Source organism: Chiroxiphia lanceolata, chromosome Z (genome assembly GCF_009829145.1).
Source record: "Chiroxiphia lanceolata isolate bChiLan1 chromosome Z, bChiLan1.pri, whole genome shotgun sequence".
Classification (NCBI taxonomy): Eukaryota; Metazoa; Chordata; class Aves; order Passeriformes; family Pipridae; genus Chiroxiphia; species Chiroxiphia lanceolata.
This window is the reverse complement of record NC_045671.1, coordinates 52,981,367-53,002,226: the sequence shown is the minus strand read 5'-3', so window position 1 is coordinate 53,002,226 and position 20,860 is coordinate 52,981,367. Positions and strand designations below refer to the sequence as shown.

At 36.0% G+C, this 20,860-nt stretch overlaps 1 protein-coding gene across 12 annotated transcripts in view; it reads left to right on the top strand.

The window, feature by feature from the left end:
- The window catches only part of MCTP1 (multiple C2 and transmembrane domain containing 1), a 183,504-nt gene that overhangs the window by 37,288 nt on the left and 125,356 nt on the right, over positions 1–20,860 (top strand). For 11 of the 12 annotated variants that reach the window (XR_004354543.1, XM_032675856.1, XM_032675854.1 and 8 more), the window contains exons 3-8: positions 271–413; positions 1,865–1,944; positions 2,663–2,768; positions 10,409–10,447; positions 18,689–18,859; positions 20,397–20,527. Coding sequence is in view for 11 of the 12 variants with exons in the window: in XM_032675856.1 (XP_032531747.1) it covers positions 271–413; positions 1,865–1,944; positions 2,663–2,768; positions 10,409–10,447; positions 18,689–18,859; positions 20,397–20,527 (670 nt within the window). In the remaining variant the exon portion in view is untranslated. The remainder of the gene's footprint in view (positions 1–270; positions 414–1,864; positions 1,945–2,662; positions 2,769–10,408; positions 10,448–18,688; positions 18,860–20,396; positions 20,528–20,860) is intronic. The other variant, XM_032675855.1, reaches the window with a different exon arrangement.

The following is a 20,860-nucleotide window of genomic DNA, read 5'->3' as shown; positions in this document are numbered from 1 at the left end:
ACTACAGTAGCCAGTATTTCATGTGTGACTTTGGGAATGGATTGCAAACAACAGAAAGTGATGCAAGCACTTGATATTAACAGAGTCAATTAACTGAGTAATGACACCCTGGAAAATAATAGATTGTGACAATAAAAAATTCTTTCATCTGATACGGTTTTCGGTTTGATTGTCTATAGAAATTACTTTTAGTTCTGTTCGAAGTAATTTAGTCTCCATTCCCTTACTGTATGACAAAGATATAATTAATACTGTATGTGTCTTTAACAGGAACCAGTGATCCATATGTCAAGTTCAAACTTGGAGGAAAAGAAGTATTTAGAAGTAAAACAGTACACAAGAACCTCAATCCTGTGTGGGAAGAAAAAGCTTGCATTCTTATAGATAACCTAAGAGAACCATTGTATATAAAGGTAAGACACTATCTTACGTGTGTCGGACAAATTACAACAGAAGAGTTATTGAAAGAGTTTAATTTTGTGATTTTTGTATACTGAAAAGTTTATTGTACAATAGTGCATTACTAAAGACTATTATTTAAATTATGTCTGTAGAATGATGATATAAACATTTTAAAAAGTGATAAATACCACAAGTATTTTTGTTTATTTGAGGTCATCATTGTTTTGTATTTCTTTAGTGTGATCTTAGCAGAAGGACAGCAAAAGTAAACTGTCTTTGATGGTGATGGCATATGAGGGGCTTGTGCTCACATACTTACTTGCATTCAAACCCTTTGAGTCCTGCAACAGTGTTGTAGCCTTTGGGCCATAGGATTTCTGTTACTGCTGTCGTAATGCTGTCCATATTACGGTATTTGTGGAAGATGAACCTCTTTGCCTCCTGGAAAAGAGTTAGTGTAATACAGTAGTTGAAATATTTGCTTTAAAATTGAAGAACTTGAACTTAGTCCTGTCATATCTCAGTTAAAGGTTTTCCTTGCAAGATGTTCACAATTTGCACTTTTACTTAGCTGAAAGTATATTCTGGTCCTCAGAAATCCTCATGACAATGCTTACCAAAAAAAATTTAATTTACCTTGAAAGTTGATTTTGATAATTGACACTTTCCCGTATTTTTTTTTGTGTCACAATTTTTTTTGTTGCCTTTTTTGTTTATTTCCCTGCAAATCTGCCCCCAGTTTATTTGTTGTTCTTTCTTCTGACTTAGAAAGGTGTAACACATCTCAGCTTGTACTATTCAATGTATTGGGCACAGATTCCTGTCTGGATATCAGTAAATTTGTCCAGGTGCTCTCTCTTTAGGTAGGAAATTAGCAGGCAGGGTTCTCATAGTAGATTATTAACTGTCATTGTTTCCTTACACGGATCCATTAAGTTTTAATCTTAGATTGTAATATTTCTAACCCTAGAAAATTATACAACCTTCAAAATGTACAATTATATTATTCCTAATACTGATGCAAGTGCTGTAATAACCCACTTTTCATAACCATATCCTGCCCTCCTCCTTCCATTTTGCAGAATTGATAAAGGAATCAATGTATAGCAAATCAATGATTCTGCTTAACTTTAGGTATTCTTTTGATCTTTGTTCTTTCAGTGCCAATGTTTATCAGAATGCTTTTTTTTTTTATAAAATTGATGTTGTTCGCATATGTAGTCTAATAGTAGTATATACCACTACATGTCTCTACGTTATGCAGTCTGACTTTTAAACAAGCAGTTTCAAGCTTGATTTCTGGCCAGAAAGTTTCAGGTTGCTTTCAGGTAGTCCTGGTTTAACAGGTGAGAAACATGAAGCTGTAACTCTGGAAAAGGAGTTTCAAGAACCATTCATAAAGTCAGAAAAGCTCAAAAGAAAGAAGATTTCTAGTACTAAAAAATGCTCCTGTGCATCTTAGGTATTTGACTATGACTTCGGACTCCAAGATGACTTCATTGGTTCAGCATTTTTGGATCTCACGTCACTGGAATTAAACAGGTATGGCACAAACAAGCATACAGAATATTTCTATATGGCTGTCTGCTAATACCATGTTTGTGGAATTGCAATTAGAACTTTATGCTAGAAAATAATTATACCAGAGAATATTCTGGTTTGGAAAGGACCCACAAGGACCATTGAGTCCAACTGTTAAGTGAATGGCCCATATGGGAATGGAACACAACCTCGATGTTGTTAGCACCATGCTCTAAATAACTGAGCTAATCTCAGGGTTTCTGTATAAACCTACTAAACTAACCAAGGAAAACCACATATGGTTAGGAAAGTACTTTATTCTGAATGCTTACGTATTAGCTGATTATGAACAACATTTTTATAGTGTCTATGGAGCAGTTAGTTTTATAACAACTTTAATCTTGGTTTTATGCTGTCTTCATTCACAGCATAACCACCTGCTGTTTGACTTTCTTTTTCCTGGTTTTTAATCCATTAATGTTAAAGTTCTGATTTAATTTCTTCAGTACATGTAAGTACTTAACAAGTAAAAGCATTTAGTATTTTTTTAATGAACATTTAGACAGAAATACTTTAAAGTAGAAATAGGGCAAATTTGTGACACTGTTTTCAAGTAATTTCTTATAAATGGAGATACCTTTAATTCTCATAATTCAGAAATTTCGTTATCTGTGAAATATATCCATAATATATCAAAATAATGGAAATCAAAATAAATGTGTACTTTTTTGTCTCCTAGGCAGACAGATGTTACCTTGAGTCTGAAGGATCCTCATTACCCTGACCATGATCTGGGAAGTATATTCTTGTCGGTTCTGTTGGCTCCAGGAGAACAGCGAGAACCGGTAATTTTAATATTTTAATAAGTGTGATCGCTCCTGTGATTGTTCTGTGGTTGGATGACTTAGAGCACAAGAGTAAACCTCAAATTCTGAGATTAATTTGATTTTTCTAATTCTTAAAATAACACTGAACGGTGTTTCTGGTACAGTACAGCGTGCTTCATCTGAGTTGGATCCTTCCTGAGATAGTAATGAGGAATCCAGATGGAACATAAATTTCAGATAAAGTCAGTTACAGGTGAATGGTGCTGATTAATATGGAGAAACATCAGTAAACCACTGGTTAAGAATTTTTGACCTAGTGCTGCTATCTCTAGGTAAGAATATTTGATTCCTATTCCATGCTGAAAATAAAGCTGAAAAAAGGTAGTGTTTCTACTTTTTGACATCTAATGTTAAAGTATTATTTGATGTTTTTCAATTTCCTGTTTACATTTCAATTATGAAATGGTGTGATTTTGTAGGTTTATTGTAGTTCCTTCATCAGTCTTAGTTTTCTGAGCTGCTTAGTTTTAAGCGAAACTATTTTCCAGTTTTCTAGGTTGTCCTCGTTGTGACAAACTCTGTCTCTAGTTGGATATATTTTACTAGCTTTTTGTGTGTTGACTTTAGGCTTGGTAGTATAACTGTGGCAGAAATAGAAGAGATGATATCTCAGAGGTTGTAAAATAATATGGATTCCTCTGGCTTCAGAGAGGCTGCAGTGAACCACGTGGACCTTGCAGCTAAATTTTACCTTAAACAAACTGTTTTCAAATTAAAGAAGAAATCGCTGTTAAGCAATAGATCCTGTAGAGGCATGGTAGCGGGTTTTTTTTAATGCCAATCTCTTTGCCATACCAGCAGCCACCACTGTGCAGCCACTCAGAAACTTTGTTCAGAAACTTTGCCCAGGCACTTGGACACATAGACACACACTGTGAACCCCACCCTGATCCCCAATGCCACCAGACTTCCAGAATCTTCCGGAAAGAAGACTGCACATGCCCAGAACTCATCCAGGAGGAGTATTGGGGCATTACTGGATAAACTCCCAATTTTTGACCTGTTTGCGGGCCCCCACCTCTGATGGACCAGCACTATGTGTCATGACCACAGACCATGATCACCCATGCGTGGCTGAAGCCACAGGTGGTGATATCTTTCACTCTTTTCTCCTTTTTCTCTTTTTCTCTATTTTTGTCTTTCCAATTTTCCTCCCCTAAGATGATCATACAGTCCAGAAAAGCTATGCACCCGTTTTCCAATCCATTACCTTTTTTCTCCAGTTTTGGTTTTAAAGCACATTTTAATTAAATTTGTTGTTATATTGGTTATTTAGCATCATTTTAGCATCCTCCCCCAAGGTTGCCCTGCCTCAGAAGTGGGTTGCAACAGAGGCCAAGGAAAAAACATTAATCTGATTAAATTTTCCATGGATATGGTCAACTACATGGTTCTTGTAAGAACATTTATGTTTCTATATGCTGCAGTGTGAGTCATCATCCTCTCGCATACCTGAGGACCACTGGCAGGTTGTAATAGTTCTTTTTCCACTTTTCTCCCAGGTAACATTAAATAGCGAGTAGTAAGTCAGTTACTGGAACTAGATGTTTGGTATTTGGTATAACCGAGATGATGTAGAGTTTTGAAAATGGGTTTCTTCTCTGTTAATTTGCCTCGTAGCATTTTGTTAACACTCAATAGAAATAATGGAATATGGTAGTAATGTGAATCTAGCTTATTTAAACAGTGTATTTTACCTTTTTTTAAGCAGTATGTTTGTCCAGACTGTTTAGAATTCTGTCTTGCAGATTTGCACCACAGGAGTGTTTGTTACTTAAATGAAAAAATTTATTTCATTTTGGAATTTTCTTTGTACATTTAGGTAAGACCAGCATTTCTGAGTCAGATGGTACTTACACTGTTTTTCCAAGTGGTTTTGGCACTATCCTGCCATGATCCTAAATCATGTAGCACAGAAATACTGTATTTTTATGTGGGACATCATTATGTGTTCAGCATGTTAGTTTCCCTTTTTCATCATACAGAGAGGATAGTACTGTGCTGCTCCGTGTTGTCAGCTCTTATAGAGAGTGCGCTCAAGAAAATTACAGATGAGAAAGTGAAATTAAGACACTACAGTGTAGCTTGTCTTTCATAGGGGTGTTGGTGATTTAGCAACTGAATGTCAAAAGTATTGGGAGCACCACAGACTTGCTGGGTAGCAACTTTTTTCATATCCAGCTGATTGGTTGTAATAGGAGGAAGAACTGGGTTTGTGCTATCACGCGTTTCATTGTTCACTTTTTTTAGTTTAGTTCAAGTGAAAAAATTTTCTTCCCATTCAAACTGTTAAATGGGACTTCATTCTGAAAATGTCCAAGATTCCAATTAAGAATCTGGTTCCTAATCTGAATCTTAATACTTATTGTTAGAAACCAGTCTTTCCAAGATACAGATCTCAGACCAGTTCTGGCAAAGTTGCAGTAAATTCAGAGAATTTGTATCACAGTGCGAGCAAGATAACTTACAAAATTAATATTGAATTACTGTATATGAATGTGTTAACAGTTTCATAATTAAAGACTCAAATATCTTTTACTCAGTATCCATATGTAACAGTTATTTATTTGTTAGATTTTTTTTTTACTCTAAGGAGTAGATATATTGCAAAGTGTATCATTCCAGTTAAACTGTTGTCTTTAGTTATTTTTGAAAGGTTTTGTAATAATGAGGATAATTTTTATTGAAATTAGTATGATTGAGATCAATACATTTTCAAATGTTGTTAAAAGATCAAGACTAATTCTTGTCCACTTTCGAAATGTGCACCGTATAAAGTAGCAATTAAAGCATTTCCTACATTCTCATGCTGTTTGAATGATTGCTGCTCCCCCTCTACTTGGATATCTCTATTTAAGTAATAATTCAAATGTGGTTGAAATGTACAGATAAAAACCTGTGAGCACCTTTAAATATGCTTTAATGACTGCTGCACAGAAGCCATGCTGTCTCTTCACATTATGTACATTTTTTTCCTAAGTAATTTCAAATTGACTTAAAGCCTATTTGTTTGATATCCCTATATAGCTTACATTTCAAAAACACAGTTTCTTCTGAATAGGTTTTATTTTGCTCTGGTGATAACTTGTCAATTCCTTGCAACTAAAAGTTGCAAGTCATTAAGTAATTAAGATAATATTTTTTATTTTTTTACACCATCTACATGTTGTCACACATAAATGGTGTAGAGTGGTTAAATCACTGAGCTGAAGATTTCAGAAATTTACTGCAAGTACTTATATTGAAGGTACTATAATTCCATATATTTTAAATGAGAGTGTTATTAAGACCATTGGGAAATAAAAAAAAAAGGAATAGCTTCAACAGAAGAAGTATTAGCTTTCCCATGTAGCCATAGAAGCCACATATCCTGTATTTTGGGCAGATCTATAACCATATTTCAAATCGAGACCCCTTGAACAAGATGATGTTTGTGATGTGTCCTTTGGTGACGTGATGTGGATGATACTTTCCAAAGAGATCCTTTCACTGCCTGAACTGCAGGGAGGCTGTTTTGGAGGTCATGCATTGATGTGCAGGTAAAGGAAAAGTTTTTTGAGGGTGTGTTTTTGTGGCTGGAGGACAGGTCCTGTAGCAAAGTGCTATATTGACATTTCAAAATAATGTAGCTGTATGTTACAGGAAGATGCATCTTGTCACACTGCATAAGAAATATTGATGCTGATGGAGGATAAGGTACTCCAAGTGGAAGTTTGAACTTAAATGAGACAAAATGGGGGGCCTTGTATATTGCCACCTGTCTGTGAGAGAGGTATTATTGCAAATGATTTTAAAAATAAGCAGTCAGTTTGACAGAGTAATAGATTATTTTGTTTTGAGTGAAGCCTTGAGATGTGAAAAGAGATGAGAGATTTGATCCACAGAGGAACATTTTCTTCCTTATCTTTCTGGAAAAAAATTCTGATGAAATTCAGATTTTCTGCGTACCGACTGATAAGGTGATCTTGGGAATTATAGCTGGAAGGTCCTATTTCCTCAGATCAAAACATTACATTTTTGGATTCAGATATCAATTAAGAATGTTAACATATACATATGTTCATATAACTGTATGTAAAATTGTATTACACTGACTACGAAAGGGGAGTATTTATTTTGGAATCTGATGGACTGTGAAAAACAGTGCTTAAGTAGTTTATGATTGTGTTTTTCCAGTAGGAGAATATTGGACATAATTTCAATTAAAGGAAATTCAATATACTAGTTTCACAGGTAAGAACACAATATTAGATTTTGCGGTACATTTTATGTGAAGAAAATGCAGAAGTAGCCTGCAGTTATTAAATATTAATGTAAGAGTATGGGCAGGTGAACAAATCAAAATTTCTAGCAAATCTTGTCTCTGAATATCCTTACCTTTTTCTATCTGGTGCTTGTTCTAAAGACATAAAAATGTGAACATTTGAAGTAATAATCTTGTAACTTCTTATTTGAACTATGTACATAAATAAAAACATAGCATTTCTGAAGTTATTAGAAGTCCTGTTCTTTTGATTTTTGACAAATGAAGGCAATCTGATTAGTTCTGATTTTTGAACAATCATAAATTGTGAATAAATTTGATTAATGAATTATTCTTATAGGACAGTAAAAATTAGAAAGTTTTTAATATTTGTGTCCATTTCCAGCCTAACACAATTAAGTTGCCATAACACTAGTTACAGTAATTCATTTGCATTTGCTCTGTGCTGTTAGCAGTGCATTAATGCAGCATTTTAATTTTATTGCCTTGAGAGGACATATAACTTAGGTAACTACTGTAAACTAAAAAGATGTAAAATAAATAAATATGGGAAAAGTATGTATATATAAAAATGTTAAAATATATGAGCTCTAAAAATTCATTAATTTAACTCTATTTATAAAAAATATTGTGTTTATGATGTACTTTTCTCTGTTTTTCCTTTTGATGACCTTCTGAATTTCTTCTTTTGATAACCTTCTGAATTTCTCCTTTTGATGACCAGTTTAAAAGAAGTCAGAACCAGCAGTTACTCAGTTTTTTTCTTGGACCTGCTCCAAAGAAGCTTGTTTTGTTTCTTTAATCTGATAGTGTTCTATTAGTATTCCCTTTGGATACATGTAGTGCAGCACATGCCGGTGTGCTGTTTGTAACTACATGCATGTGTACAGGCTTCTTGCAAATTCTGTTTGGTGTTGTAGTTGTGGGTGCCACAGTACATGTGAGTTTTTCTGTCTCTTTCTCCATCAGCATTCAGTGCACAGATTTCACCACTGGAGAACTTCCAGTGACTGTGACTTCTTCAGAGCTGCATGTCACCCAGGTCTTCACTGCAATAACTGTTTCCTAGCTGGGTCTTACAGGCAATTTCCAGCTACAGGAAATGTCAAAGTTGGTAGCTTGATGAGAACTGTTGTCTTGGGACCAGCAGAGATTGAGGACAACTGTTCACTGCTGGCAGCCTAAGAGGCATAGAAAATGGAAAAAAGGAAGCAAAGTGCTATTTGGATGTTGTTATTTAATGAGATTAAAGTTCAAGGCATTGTTTTTTTCCTAAAATTATCTATCTTAATGATGCTTAGGTTTTTTACTTCATATGAAAATATTAACAACATTAATATGCTGTCAGTTTGTTTGCTGTATTAAATCTTATAATACACTATTACTATTTATTTGTTTGTTTTATTTGCCAGAGGGATAATAATATAATAGGAAAAAAAAGACAGAGATAGACTCAGGGCATGGAATATTTTCAGATTAAAAAGTTCCACGTAGATCATTCATCCTGATCTGTCCTATGCTATATATTTATTTTACTGGCTTCTAAGGGTGATTGCTATGGCTTCAGCTTATCTTGCTCTAGCTGGTAATGATGCCAGTGTACTCAGCAAATATGGCATATGTTTCTGTAGCTACAACTCAAACTGAACTCCTCAGAGTTGAAAGAATCATAGAATCATAGAGTTGTTTGGTTTGGAAGAGACCTTAAGGATCATCTAGTTCCAACCTCTTCCACTAGACCAGGTTGCTCAGGACCGCATCCAACCTGGCCTTGAACACTTGCCAGGATGGGACAGCCACAGCTTCTCTGGGCAACCTGTTCCAGTGCCTCACCACCCTCATGGTGAAGAATTTTTTCCTAGTATCTAATCTAAACCTACATAGTCAATTCAGCTGTTGGGCCATATTCTCTTCCTTGCTCACAGCCTGGTCTGAAGCCTAGTGAAGCTGAGTTTGTGCTCTGACTTGTAGCTGTGTAGGATTCAGAAATTATGAGAAAGAGAGAAGCTATGTTGTGCTGGACAGGACCCAGGAACTCAGAGACAGAGCCTTCTATGGGCCTCGAGCTGCTTAATTCTTATGTGCTTCTGTAAAAATGAATTCAAGGGTTTTCTCCAGCTTTATAAAGTGTTTATTGTGTATATTTTCCAAAGCCACAGTGCTACAATTATCATGAACTTACAGCAAAGCCCTTGGGTTTTAACTGTCCATGGCAACTTAAAAAGCATCCTCAGCAGCTTGTTGTTTTTCTTCTCCTAAAAAGCTGTGTCTATTTGAAAAATTTCTGGATATTTCAAACATATAAATCCTACATATTTTTTCTCATTTTAATTTTTCCCCATGATATAATTTAATTTATTAGCGAGGAAAATGTTTGCATTTCAAAATTTATTTCCATTATCTGAAAAAAAAGTGGGTTTGCAATAGTTAATAAAAAGAAACATGTTTACTTTTCATGACAAAGTTTCAAAAGGAATTAATGTTCTTTGATTTATTCTTGCTCAGTGTCAATATCAGGCTGCTAGATGTTATTAAATTGTATAAAGTAATTTTTCTGCATTTCCACAGAGCTGCTTAAGCAACAGTTGTGTTCACAGATAAATTGTCCCTGATCTACTTGACCAGTATGTCTCCTTTATTTAATGATTTAGAATCTGTCTGTGGACACTTTGCCTCTCAGCATGTCAGAGCATGGTGTTTAGTAGTGCCAAGGTTTTACAGGTTATTTAGGTAATGGGATAGGGCAACTGAGATTTGGGATTTTTTGAGTGAAGGTATAACTTTGTTTTCTCCCTCATATGCGTAATTACCAAACTAAAGACATATTTTTGCTGCTGTAAAATCAACTAACAGTGGTAACTTTAAGGATTTTGTAAGATTCATGTTATCAAAGGACCCTTATGAGGGATTTCTATGATGTGGCTACACTTACGAGTTAAACAGTAGCATTCCAAAAAAATGGAGAACCTTATTATTAAAAAAACTACTATTCAAGTATCAGTTGGAATTGTAATCACTATCAGTAATGGCACATTCATTTTTTTTCCATTTGCTTATCTAATTTTGTTTTTCTGTCTTTCTTTCTTACAAGTTCACATAATGCATTGTCTCCAGAAATGAGACTTTCAGACCACCCAGAAAAGTGTACCTGAGTGTTCAAAGGGCTGCTACTTGCCTGGATTTGTTTCAGGCTTGTGTATCTGTTGCTGAATTGTACGTGTTGCTGTTTCAGTTGTAGTGGTGGTTAAATGTGAATTGTCCTGTTTGGAGACAGTTGACCTCCTTTTCTGTATTGCAGAGGAAAGGTAATTAAAATGCTTTATTTTATTTTCAGACAATGCTAATGAGGAAGAGTTGGAAAAGATCAAGTAAGGTAACTGTTATTTTTAGCATGTGGTCTTCTGGATGTTTGTTTTTGGTTTTTTGTGGGGTTTTTTTTGGAACAACTATGATGTTTTACCAAACATGACATCTAGGACTGTAAACTTCTGACACAGGATTCATTGTCCTTCAAAATGTATTTTAATGACCTTGTTTTTTGTTTCATCAAGTCAAAATCATGAAACAGTTTTTTTAATGTAATCATAAAACCTGTCAACTTAGTTACAGCATTTTAACCTATCTTGAAGTCATCTGGTAATGGCCGACATGTCTTGATTCCTTTTCTAAAATCTTTATTTCCCATGTATAAACAATTTCCTTTGTTAATGGGAACAAGGAATTCATGCAAAAGGATAACTTTCATTTTCTTATTACTTACTCATTAGAGGTTTTGTGTGCTGTTTTCACAGTGACGCTAGTCATTCATAGGTGACAGTCATAGCCACGTTTTAAAAGAGCAGAATGCTTAAGGAATCATTCTTGGTGTCCGGTTTATAGAGCTCTTTAGATACTACTTCAAGCAAATTCAGTATCTGGCTTTTCCCCTCTTAGGAACTGATAAAAAAGGAGCAGTGTATGCTCTTTTCCACAGGGGAAATGCTGAGAGTTTTACTATAGTGGAATACAAACAGTTTTTACCTTTCTTTTTTGCTGTATGTGTCTCCAAAGAGATAAAGAAAATGTATATAGTTTCTTAGTAGTTTTCTGGCCAGTCTTACCTAATGCTGCCATTCTGTTTAAAAGCTTTAAGCCTTCTTACTATTTGTATTGATAAAAATAAAATTGAAATTTCTTGAAATCTCAAGTTGGTGTGGTAGATCTGGGTTTTTTTGAGATGTTACCATGTAAAGGTGTTAAAATGAGAAAAAAAAGTGAAATAGCTATGTGGAATGATTGACTTATTTTGTAAAGTTATTTGCTTTTCTAGCATATTGATGCACAAATTTAAATAGAAGGTTGTTAACAAACGATTTGTATATGCTGCTCACTTGACAAATATTTGCACACTTTTTAATCTTTAAGTAATAAAAGAGAGCAGTGTTCATAATTCTTCGGTTATGGATGGGTTTTTCACAGTTTACTTCTGGATGCAGGACAATACTCTTATTTCTGTTTCCTTTTTGAAATTTCAGAAGCAAAGATATTTCGTGAAGTGATGATGTATAGTATTTTGATTCTCATATGGTTCATATAACTTCATGAAATATCTAAGGTGCTCAAACTCCTGAAGAGATAAGGAAGAGCTGTGAGAATGGTGAAGGGTAGAACTGTTTTGCATCATGAAAGTGATATGTTAACTCTTGATGTGCTAAATATATGTTTGTTCTCATACTTCAAATTACAAATTGACGAAACTATGAGCTTCAGTAATCCTGAGTGAATGGCACAACATGATAGTTGGGAATTCTTCAGAGCTCTTCAAGTGAATTATTTATTCCTGTTCTCCTTTGTTACATTCATTTCATTACTTTTCATTCAGTGGTAGCATTTTTGCAAATCAGCCTCCGAGCTGATACTCCAGGTGGAGTCTCACCAGAGCAGAGTAGAGGGGGAGAATCACCTCCCTCAACCTGCTGGCCACACTTCTCTTGATGCAACTCAGGACACAGTTGACTTTCTGGGCTGCAGCAACATATCACGAGGTCATGTTGGGCTTCTTATCTACCAACACCACCAAGTCCTTCTCCTCAAGACTGCTCACAATCTATTCTCCGCCCAGCCTGAATTTGTACTTGGGTTTACCTTGACCCAGGTGCAGGACTTTCCATTTAGCCTTGTTGAACTTCTTGATGTAGACATGGGCACCCCTTAGTTGCAACTGAGAAGCTACTTCTGATTAGTTACAATTGGGGATAAAAGCATGCATTTACTGCCTAAAGCAAGTGAATAAAATTGATTTTTAATTTGCATTTAGATAACTATATTTGCTTTAATTCAGCTTTAGAAATTTTTGCATATACTTTTAAACTGAAAAATAGAATGTATGAACATTTTAAGCAAGAATAAATTGCAAAATGTATGGCTTTCAGCTCCTAACTGCTGACTGTTTTAAAAATTTCTTTTAGAAAGCTTTTCTGAAAATATGTGTGTTCCAGTTGCACAGACTAAATACCAAGACCTATGGCCTTAATAACCGATGCTTTTATGCCCGACTCAAAATATTTATTTTTTGTGGCTCCTGATTTGCATTTTCTTAATACCAAAAGCCTTATGAAGCATTTTTTGCTGTTTTAAAATTGAAACAAAATGCTTTTCCACTGAAATTAGATGTCTCTTGAGTAGAGAATAAAACTGTAAATAGCAAATCATGGTATAAGTATTGCAGAGACAAACATAAGCATAGAGTTGTGTGATATTTCTTAATTGAAGTAATTTACAGTCAGTTCAATCTTTCAACCAGAATCTTTCAGCCAAAATTCTCCGGAATTTCTGAGTAGATGGTAGAATTCCTGCATTTGGGTTTTTGTGAAGAATCTTTTAAAACTGAGAAAATATACTTGTTTTTTGTAAGCCATGAGATTCTAGATGTCAGTTTATCAGCTGTAAATGGTGCTTGAAGGAAGCGCTACTATATATTGGAATAGAAGTAGAAAAGTCAGAATAGGTACACCTGTCTGCTAGACATGTGATTATAAAAATTATGCAAATATTTGGTGAGGCTTACATTTGCATTAGTTGTATGTGAGTGATAACAGCTGACCTAGTTAACAACAAAATCAGCATAGTAACACTTTGGCATGGGGGTTTCTGGGTTCATTCCACAAATTACAAAAGTACAGGGAGTTTCCATAAAGTATTGGTGGCCTCTGTCCTTCTGTGTATCACATTCACATCAGCACTGGGACTCGGTGACGCTGGTTGTCCAGGGCAGTAACAGGATCATCAGGACTTTCACATATTGCGGGCACAGTTTCCAAGAGGAATTGCTGGGAGAAGGACAATGGAGAAGGTTACGACTGTACTGGCACAGCCTCTCTGACAGCTCCTTCTGCACACTGTTGTCCTCTATAAATATTTCCACTCTTTCACAGAAAATGCAGGTCAGAGTGAGTGCCACAGCCTCCTTCATACTACACCTGAGCTACCTCTGGCAAGTGGACTTAAGCCAAATTATTCCACTTAAAACCCCCACAAAAATATATGAAATGCTGCAAAAGTGTGAGCTCTTGTTACTGTAGTGTCATGACAATGTTGCTCTACAATGGCAGTATCCAGTTGTTAGAGCAAACACCATAAACCAGATTTAACATGGCAGTTATAATGAAAATACACAGGGCACAGGGCAGTGTAAATTTCACAACAACAAAAATTTTTATAAGCTTCACTTACAGTTAAAATACCCTAAAATGTTAAATTTAGTTGATAGAAAATTAAGAGAAGTGTTTTTTCGTTTTGCAGTCATTATCAGTAGCAGTCAATTTACAAAACCAGTTTAGTCACAATGAGCAAACATTAAGAAGGAATCATCATGATCCCACTGATGGCATTTTTGTAACTTAGTGTCTGTATGTTGATGACTTCTGCAAGGTGTCATACTTTGTATGTAGTTTCTAATATAGGAAAAGCATTGCAAATGCATGTGACTGTCCCTTGGTTTTTTCATCGTGTGGTACATAGAACTAGCTGCTGTATCTATTGATATTCTCAATCTTTATTTTACATGTTTTATCCAAGTCATGTAAGCCTCCTAGAAACTGGGGGAGAAGAATTCTGTTTACTTGAATTTGCAGCAGTCATTTGTAACACTGGCTTTGATTCACTTTGCTGTATTTGTACACCTATCCTCTGTTCAGTGATGGAGAGAAGTATTGTTCTTTTTTATGTTCTTTCACTAGTTTCTTGATTGATATTTTATTTAAAGCTTCCAATCCAAAGTTATTTTTTGGATAGAGATGCCATTGCAGGACAGAAAGCTGCATTATTGATTTGGTTTTTAAAACTTTTTAGTAAGTTTGTGGTAGGCGCACTTCTTTCTCTATCTGTTGTGTTCAAGGATACAGAAGAGCAGTGTCCCCTAGTGCTGTGTGTACCAAGGAGGAGATTTTGTAAAAGCAGAGTCTGTTTGCATGGACACAAGCGCATGCCCGTGAGTTAGGTGGTACTTTGCAGGGCATGAGGGCACATCAATGAAGAAGTGAGGTCGTGCTGGGAGAGGACAGTGTGTGGGGTTTCTCCAGCTCAGTATGGGCTCAAATTCCAAAGGTCACTTAGATACCCAAAGATAAATGTAAATATTTAGGGGATTTTGAAAACCACCTACTAAATGCATCTCTTCTTTTGATGAAAGTAACACTAACTCATTGAGAATGTGGTCTTGATGAACCTGAGGTAAACTCCTGGATTCTGACTAACCCTAGCTGGTTTCCCACCCAGTAATGTTACCCAGATACACCTGAACACATGCAAAACATTGAGTCATGTTATAAGGTTATCTTTCAGCTCTGACATTTGGCTAACTATATGAAACCTATCTAGTAGAGGATACAGTTCTGTATCAGAAGATTTTCTGCTGTTAATGCCCCTAGCCCATGCACTACTCTACATTTAGACAGAATAAGTGGAACACAAATAAAAGCTAAGTTTATCACATCAGAAGATGCTGGGCTTGCATGCTCTTTATAGTAGAAGCATTAAAGTGTGGTGTGTGGATATGAAAATATGTGGGTTTTTCTTTCACAGGTAACTGTAAGCATCCTTTGATGTGAAAGATTCCTTTTCAGAAGTCAAATTTTAATTTCCTTTTTGGGAGAGTGAAAGCCTCACTGCATGCAGGCTGCAAGTTTCCCACCACCCCTCTCTCTTTGGTGTGTTTAGAACATGTCAGATAGGAGTTACCATGCCTGTATCCTGCATATAAATTCTCAAAAATGTGAATAATGTGAATAATAATCCCACATTAATGACAGTTGATTATGGACTGAGATTTTGACTTTGCTTCTTTTCATATTTTGGCATTATATATGAAATATCTAACTTCCTACCTATTTACAGAGAAATGAAAGGTTGTGTGGTTTCTTCATGACTTTTTTTTGTTTGTGGCAGAAGAGTGAATCCAGGCAGCAGTAATCATGACATGCTTGCTGAGAGAAAAAAGTTACCTAAGAATTACTCTTAAGAAACATCCTTCATAGGAGAAACTGAGAAAGATACAGACTCGTTTCTTTGTTTTATTCTCATGGTTTCCCTTCTGACTTTGTAGTCAACTCACTTTGAGCTGGATTTTACAGACGGTTTCTTAGCTACCTAAAAATGTACCTAGAAATGTACCTGTCTCACACTGTGACATTAAATTCATAAGGGAAGAACTCTAAAAGGTGAAATCAGTCTTGCTTTTTCATTTTTTCATCTCTTAGCTTTTTTGTCAAATTTGACTTGAAATCTAAACATTCTTTTTTTTTCATTTTAAGTTCCTACAAGAACCATTATATGAAATGAGAGGTTATGTTAGTGTATGTAATTTCTGAGGATAAATGGGACTTTGACTGGAAGGAAAGCATGTTGGATGCTCTTCAGTCTTGCTTGGAAACAAGAAAAGTACCAGCTGGAAATTATTCTTGCTGGAGAAGGCCACATAGCCCATGCCTTTCATGTCCAGGAAATCTCAATAGCTTTAGCTCCAGCAAGCTGTACCCTGACTTCCAGTACATCTCCCTTTTGCTGTGCCTTGAATCTGTGTGTTACTGATAAAAAAGAAAAGAGTACTGTTGTGGTCTACATTTCCTACCTTAAAGAAGAAACAGTCACAACCAACCCATACCTTTTTTAGTAGCTGCTGCTTTTCTTCCGGCATGTTGAGACATAGGCTCTGCAGCTTCACTGTCAATGGACACTAATGGGCTGTGCAAGGTGCTTTGATTTCTGTTGACCACAGAATGTGTCTTTGACTCAGGAGGGCTTCCTCCAGCAGCATGTGAATGGTTGTTCTCGGGGCTCCTGCCTGACTCTTGTAAACTCCTGTCTTACCTGTCTGTCATTTTACCTCCAGCTCTTGGCCATTTAGATCTTGCCTTGCCACCTTTTATGTAAATTACCCCCTACTGGTTATGAAACATCCTACTGGTCATAAAAATCCAACATGCTTTATAAGGTGGCAGGTGCTCTAATGCAGCAAATTATTTTAAGAGCTGTTGAAAATATGGAATTCAGATCAGATATACTCTTTAAATTATTCAGTGTCTCATTGGTAATCAGTGAAGTAGACAGTGATGCTGTGGTGCTTAAGGTTTACATCGAAAGAGTTGTGAATGCAAACTCAAGCTTATTTTCCATGATAGTATCCTCAAAATCATGTGGATGCCCACTCAGCTCTCCAAAAAACCCCAAGAATTGTGTGGTTTTTTCCAAAGTAAGTCTCAATCACTGCATCTATCCCAATATAAATATCTTCCTAAACATGCGTGGTCTTTTCTTCTTTCTGTACTCTCATCACCTTATGTTCAGGGTAGAGTCAATGCTGATTATTTACTCTCCAGTATTTCTTTTGCTCTAAGCCTTCTAAGAAACTGTAACAAGAATTAAAAAATCTACCACTTCTTTTCAAGTCAGGTCTTTGGCAATGTTGACTGTATTCCTCCAATGAAAGGAGTATTTGTGCCAAGAAAAAGTTTTAGTTTATGTTGTGTTCCCAAGTTGTAAATGAAGTATCTTCTCTGGCAAGTGATTTTCCCAGTTGTGCACTAATTTTTGTGGAGTGTCTGCTTTCTGATGTCCCACTGCTGTCACATGTTAAGTTAAAGGTTTTTCCAAACGTTATTCCTTATTTGCCTTCATAGAAAGAGTAGGTTTGTGAGAAGTTTCTCTGCAGTCAAATCCTTCACTTCAGGAAGAGAAATCTTTAATAAATATAGTGAAATATTTTGTGATTAACCATGTTATTTGGGATGAATAACCATTAGAAAACATAAAAATACATGCCAATAAAATATCTGAAATGCTGCAAAAAGCCTGTTAATCAGATTTGCTCCAACCCCAGTAGCCTCAGTCCTCATGTATAATACTTCTCTCTGGTGAGTGCAGGTTATAATCCAGGGATTGTTCTCCAGTCTACTTTTTATCATTGTCTCTGGGTAATAAAGTAAAATTCTACCAGGGACACCTGCACAGCTGTAACCATCCAGCTGTGTTTACCGTCTAAAAGACTGAAACCAGATTTGCACTGAAAACCTCCTCCAGGGATACTGGAGGTCTGCAAATGATGAAGCTAGCCATGCAGGCGTGATTGCTGAGCTCATAAAGCTTTTGTTGCCCAAACTACATTGCAAAATGAAGAAAATGCATATATTTGATATATTTACGCCAGCGTATATATAAAGACTAGCTTTTTTTTGATTCCTAGAAAGAATAATTTGCAAGATTAAATATTGTTTAGCTATCCAGTGTTCTGATTATAGATAAAGTAACCTTGAACAAATAAAATTTCAGAATAGAAGGGAGAGCCTTTGGCAACGTTGCTTCTCAGATGCACCCAAGACGCGTTTGCCTTCTTTAGGAGTGCACAGGTGATTCCCCAGTTCTGATACCTTGTAGGTCAGAGCAAACTGGAGATGATCTTAAATTACTTGAGTTTATAGCCTCTTGCTCACCCAACCCCAGTGGAGTTCATTAACGAAATGAGCCAACTGTTTTGTGTGTGAATTTTCTTTTAACCCACAAAATCTGTGGCCAAGGGTTTGCAGTCTGCAAGTTTCTGCACAATTCTGAATAAAGGTTCTGCAACATTGTTTAGAAACTCTTGAACTTACGTGGTGGTATTTAATGAATGTTTCTGAGAATACCATGTCATTTTATAGGCTGAGATACAGGAGTTTATATTATTCCAATGGAAGTTTTGTATTGTCACTGTTTTTTTCTGTTTATTTTAATGTTTCTTCAAGTTCATTCAGTCATATACTACTAATAGAAGAGACTTAGCAACATCTATTTGTATTCTTATCAGCAGAGGAAGAAGTGAAGCAGAAAAAACACCTTTTTGTTTTAATGCACATTTCCTTAAGTAACATGTGTTCTGCTTGCTTCTTTCAAAGCATTATATGACATTATCTGCTTAATTGTCACTGTTTTATTTCTTTCCATGTTATTCTATGCAGTATTGTTTACATATGTATTATCCAGTAACTTCAAAATGGCTTAAAGTGGTTGTTTTAAATTCCTGGTTATGTGAAATTGGACTTTGAAAAGCAGGGGAAATTTTTGGAATTGTGTAAACTAAATTTATGCTTTTGTTTCCCTAAAGTTTCAGACCCAGAGCTTACGTCTCTCAGACCTGCACAGAAAGTCTCAGCTATGGAGAGGGATAGTTAGTGTTACCTTAATAGAAGGTCGTGAACTTAAGGCGATGGATGCAAATGGACTAAGTGATCCGTATGTGAAGTTCCGACTGGGGCATCAGAAGTACAAAAGCAAGGTAATTTCAGCTGTGACTGAAAATGTTTTTGAAATGCTTCATTCCGGTTTGGGGTTTTTTACCTTTTATGACTTTCAGTAGTGATGGAGATATATCGCTGTAATAATCAGTTGCCAGAGCACCTGGAGCTTTGTTTGGATGGTTTTTTTTATTTCATTATAAACAAAAGTAATACTGGATGGGGGAAAATGTAGCACTGAAAAATTTGGGTGTACCAAAGGGCACACCTGACATTCTGTACAGACTGTGTTGGCTTTTATTTCTTGCAGGAGTCATTCATGAGAGGGGAGACATGCAGAGTGATTGTGACAACTACTTTCCAGGCTTGATACTGGTTGCTTCTTGGATCCTTTGCGTTGTCTTATCCTCAAATCATGTCGTGCTTATATTCTCACTTTCCTCTTTGTGTCCTTACAGCACGTTTCATTAAAGTTTTCTTCATGTACGAACTTCACAGGTAGAGATAATTGATCAGGGAGACAATTAACGTGTGAACTTTCTTGGCTTTCTTGCTATTATTTTTATATTCCCCTGGTCCCTACTGTTTTGAAAATTGCTGTTTATGGAAGATGCTTGGGCCACCATGACCTTCCTCTCTCAACGGCAATGATGACTGCTGTGGTTTTCACAGCCAGACGAGGGAGAAATTGAAGAAGAAGCCAGGAACATTTAGTTGCTGTATTTGCAGAGCTGTGAGCCTGCATTAGTGCCTCTTAATCTGAAATTAGAAGAAATCAAATTTCATGCTTTTGTGAATAAAAAATTTTCATAATCCTCTCTGAATTTTCAAGCCAGTAGAACTGGTGGGTGTAAGAAGTAGTGTTTCCTTAATAGGGAAGGTACTAGGCTGTTTCTTGCTCAGGACACATGTGGCTACTGTGAATACTGTTTTTACATTTTGATAGAAAAATCTGTAAGCTTTTCATTCTGCACAGTGTGGTCAGAAGTACATGGACTGAAATCCATTGAAGTTAGAAGTGAAAATGACTGAGAAAGCTGCTTTCATCTGGGTTTTAAATGCAAGGAAGTAAAATACAGTTTTGGAAAAAAAAAAATTTTATTCCATATAAAGTAAACCATAGTATTGTATTTCTCCCAGTATCACTGCAGCTAGGCAAAAAGGACGTGATAAAATTGTTTGTTTAAGTACATGCAGTCACCATCTACTTGTCATTGCAAGTGCTTTGTTTTCTTTTGGGCTCAGAGACACAACTTTACAGGTAACTGTCACTTAAGAGAGGACATAATTATTCTACAGAGAAATGGCTCCATTCCCAGGGCAAATCGTTTGTTCAGGAGGCTTTTGAAGGTGGACAGGTTGCAGGATTTTGGAGGTTACTGTTAAGTCAGAGAGGCATGAGAGCACTGGCCAGTAGTCTTTTCCTAATTATACTATTTTTTAATTCTCCCTGCTTGAGTTACTGATACTGCAGACAGAAAAAAACTTCCTGAACAGAGTCTAAAGATCAAATTTACAGTTCAAGAAAGTGTGTGCCTACACTATGCAATATGACTTTCTTTTTTGATCTCCTTTCAGATTGTGCCAAAAACTTTGAATCCTCAGTGGAGGGAGCAGTTTGACTTTCATCTCTATGAAGAACGAGGTGGAATTATTGATATTACAGTGTGGGACAAAGATGCTGGCAAAAAGGATGATTTTATTGGCAGGTTTGTGCAATTCCGGCCTTCTTGTTCCCTGGGGCTCATTAAAAAGAGCCTTGCTGTTGAAACTATTTCTTATGACCATTTGGTCTGGCTTTTGTTGTGTGGTTTGGTTTTTTTTAAAGTTCGGGGAGAATTTTCTGCAATATCCCAGTACAGTTTGCTGCATTGATGTAATTCTTTACTTTGATGATGTAAAATAATTTTTACTGACCAGTAGATGGCAGCTTTTACCAATTAATAGATTGAGGTTTTCAAAAATAAAAATCCCCCATTTAGCTCAATTACCAAGATACAGGAGATTGCATACAGCAACATCCAGTTCGGAGGAAAAATAAC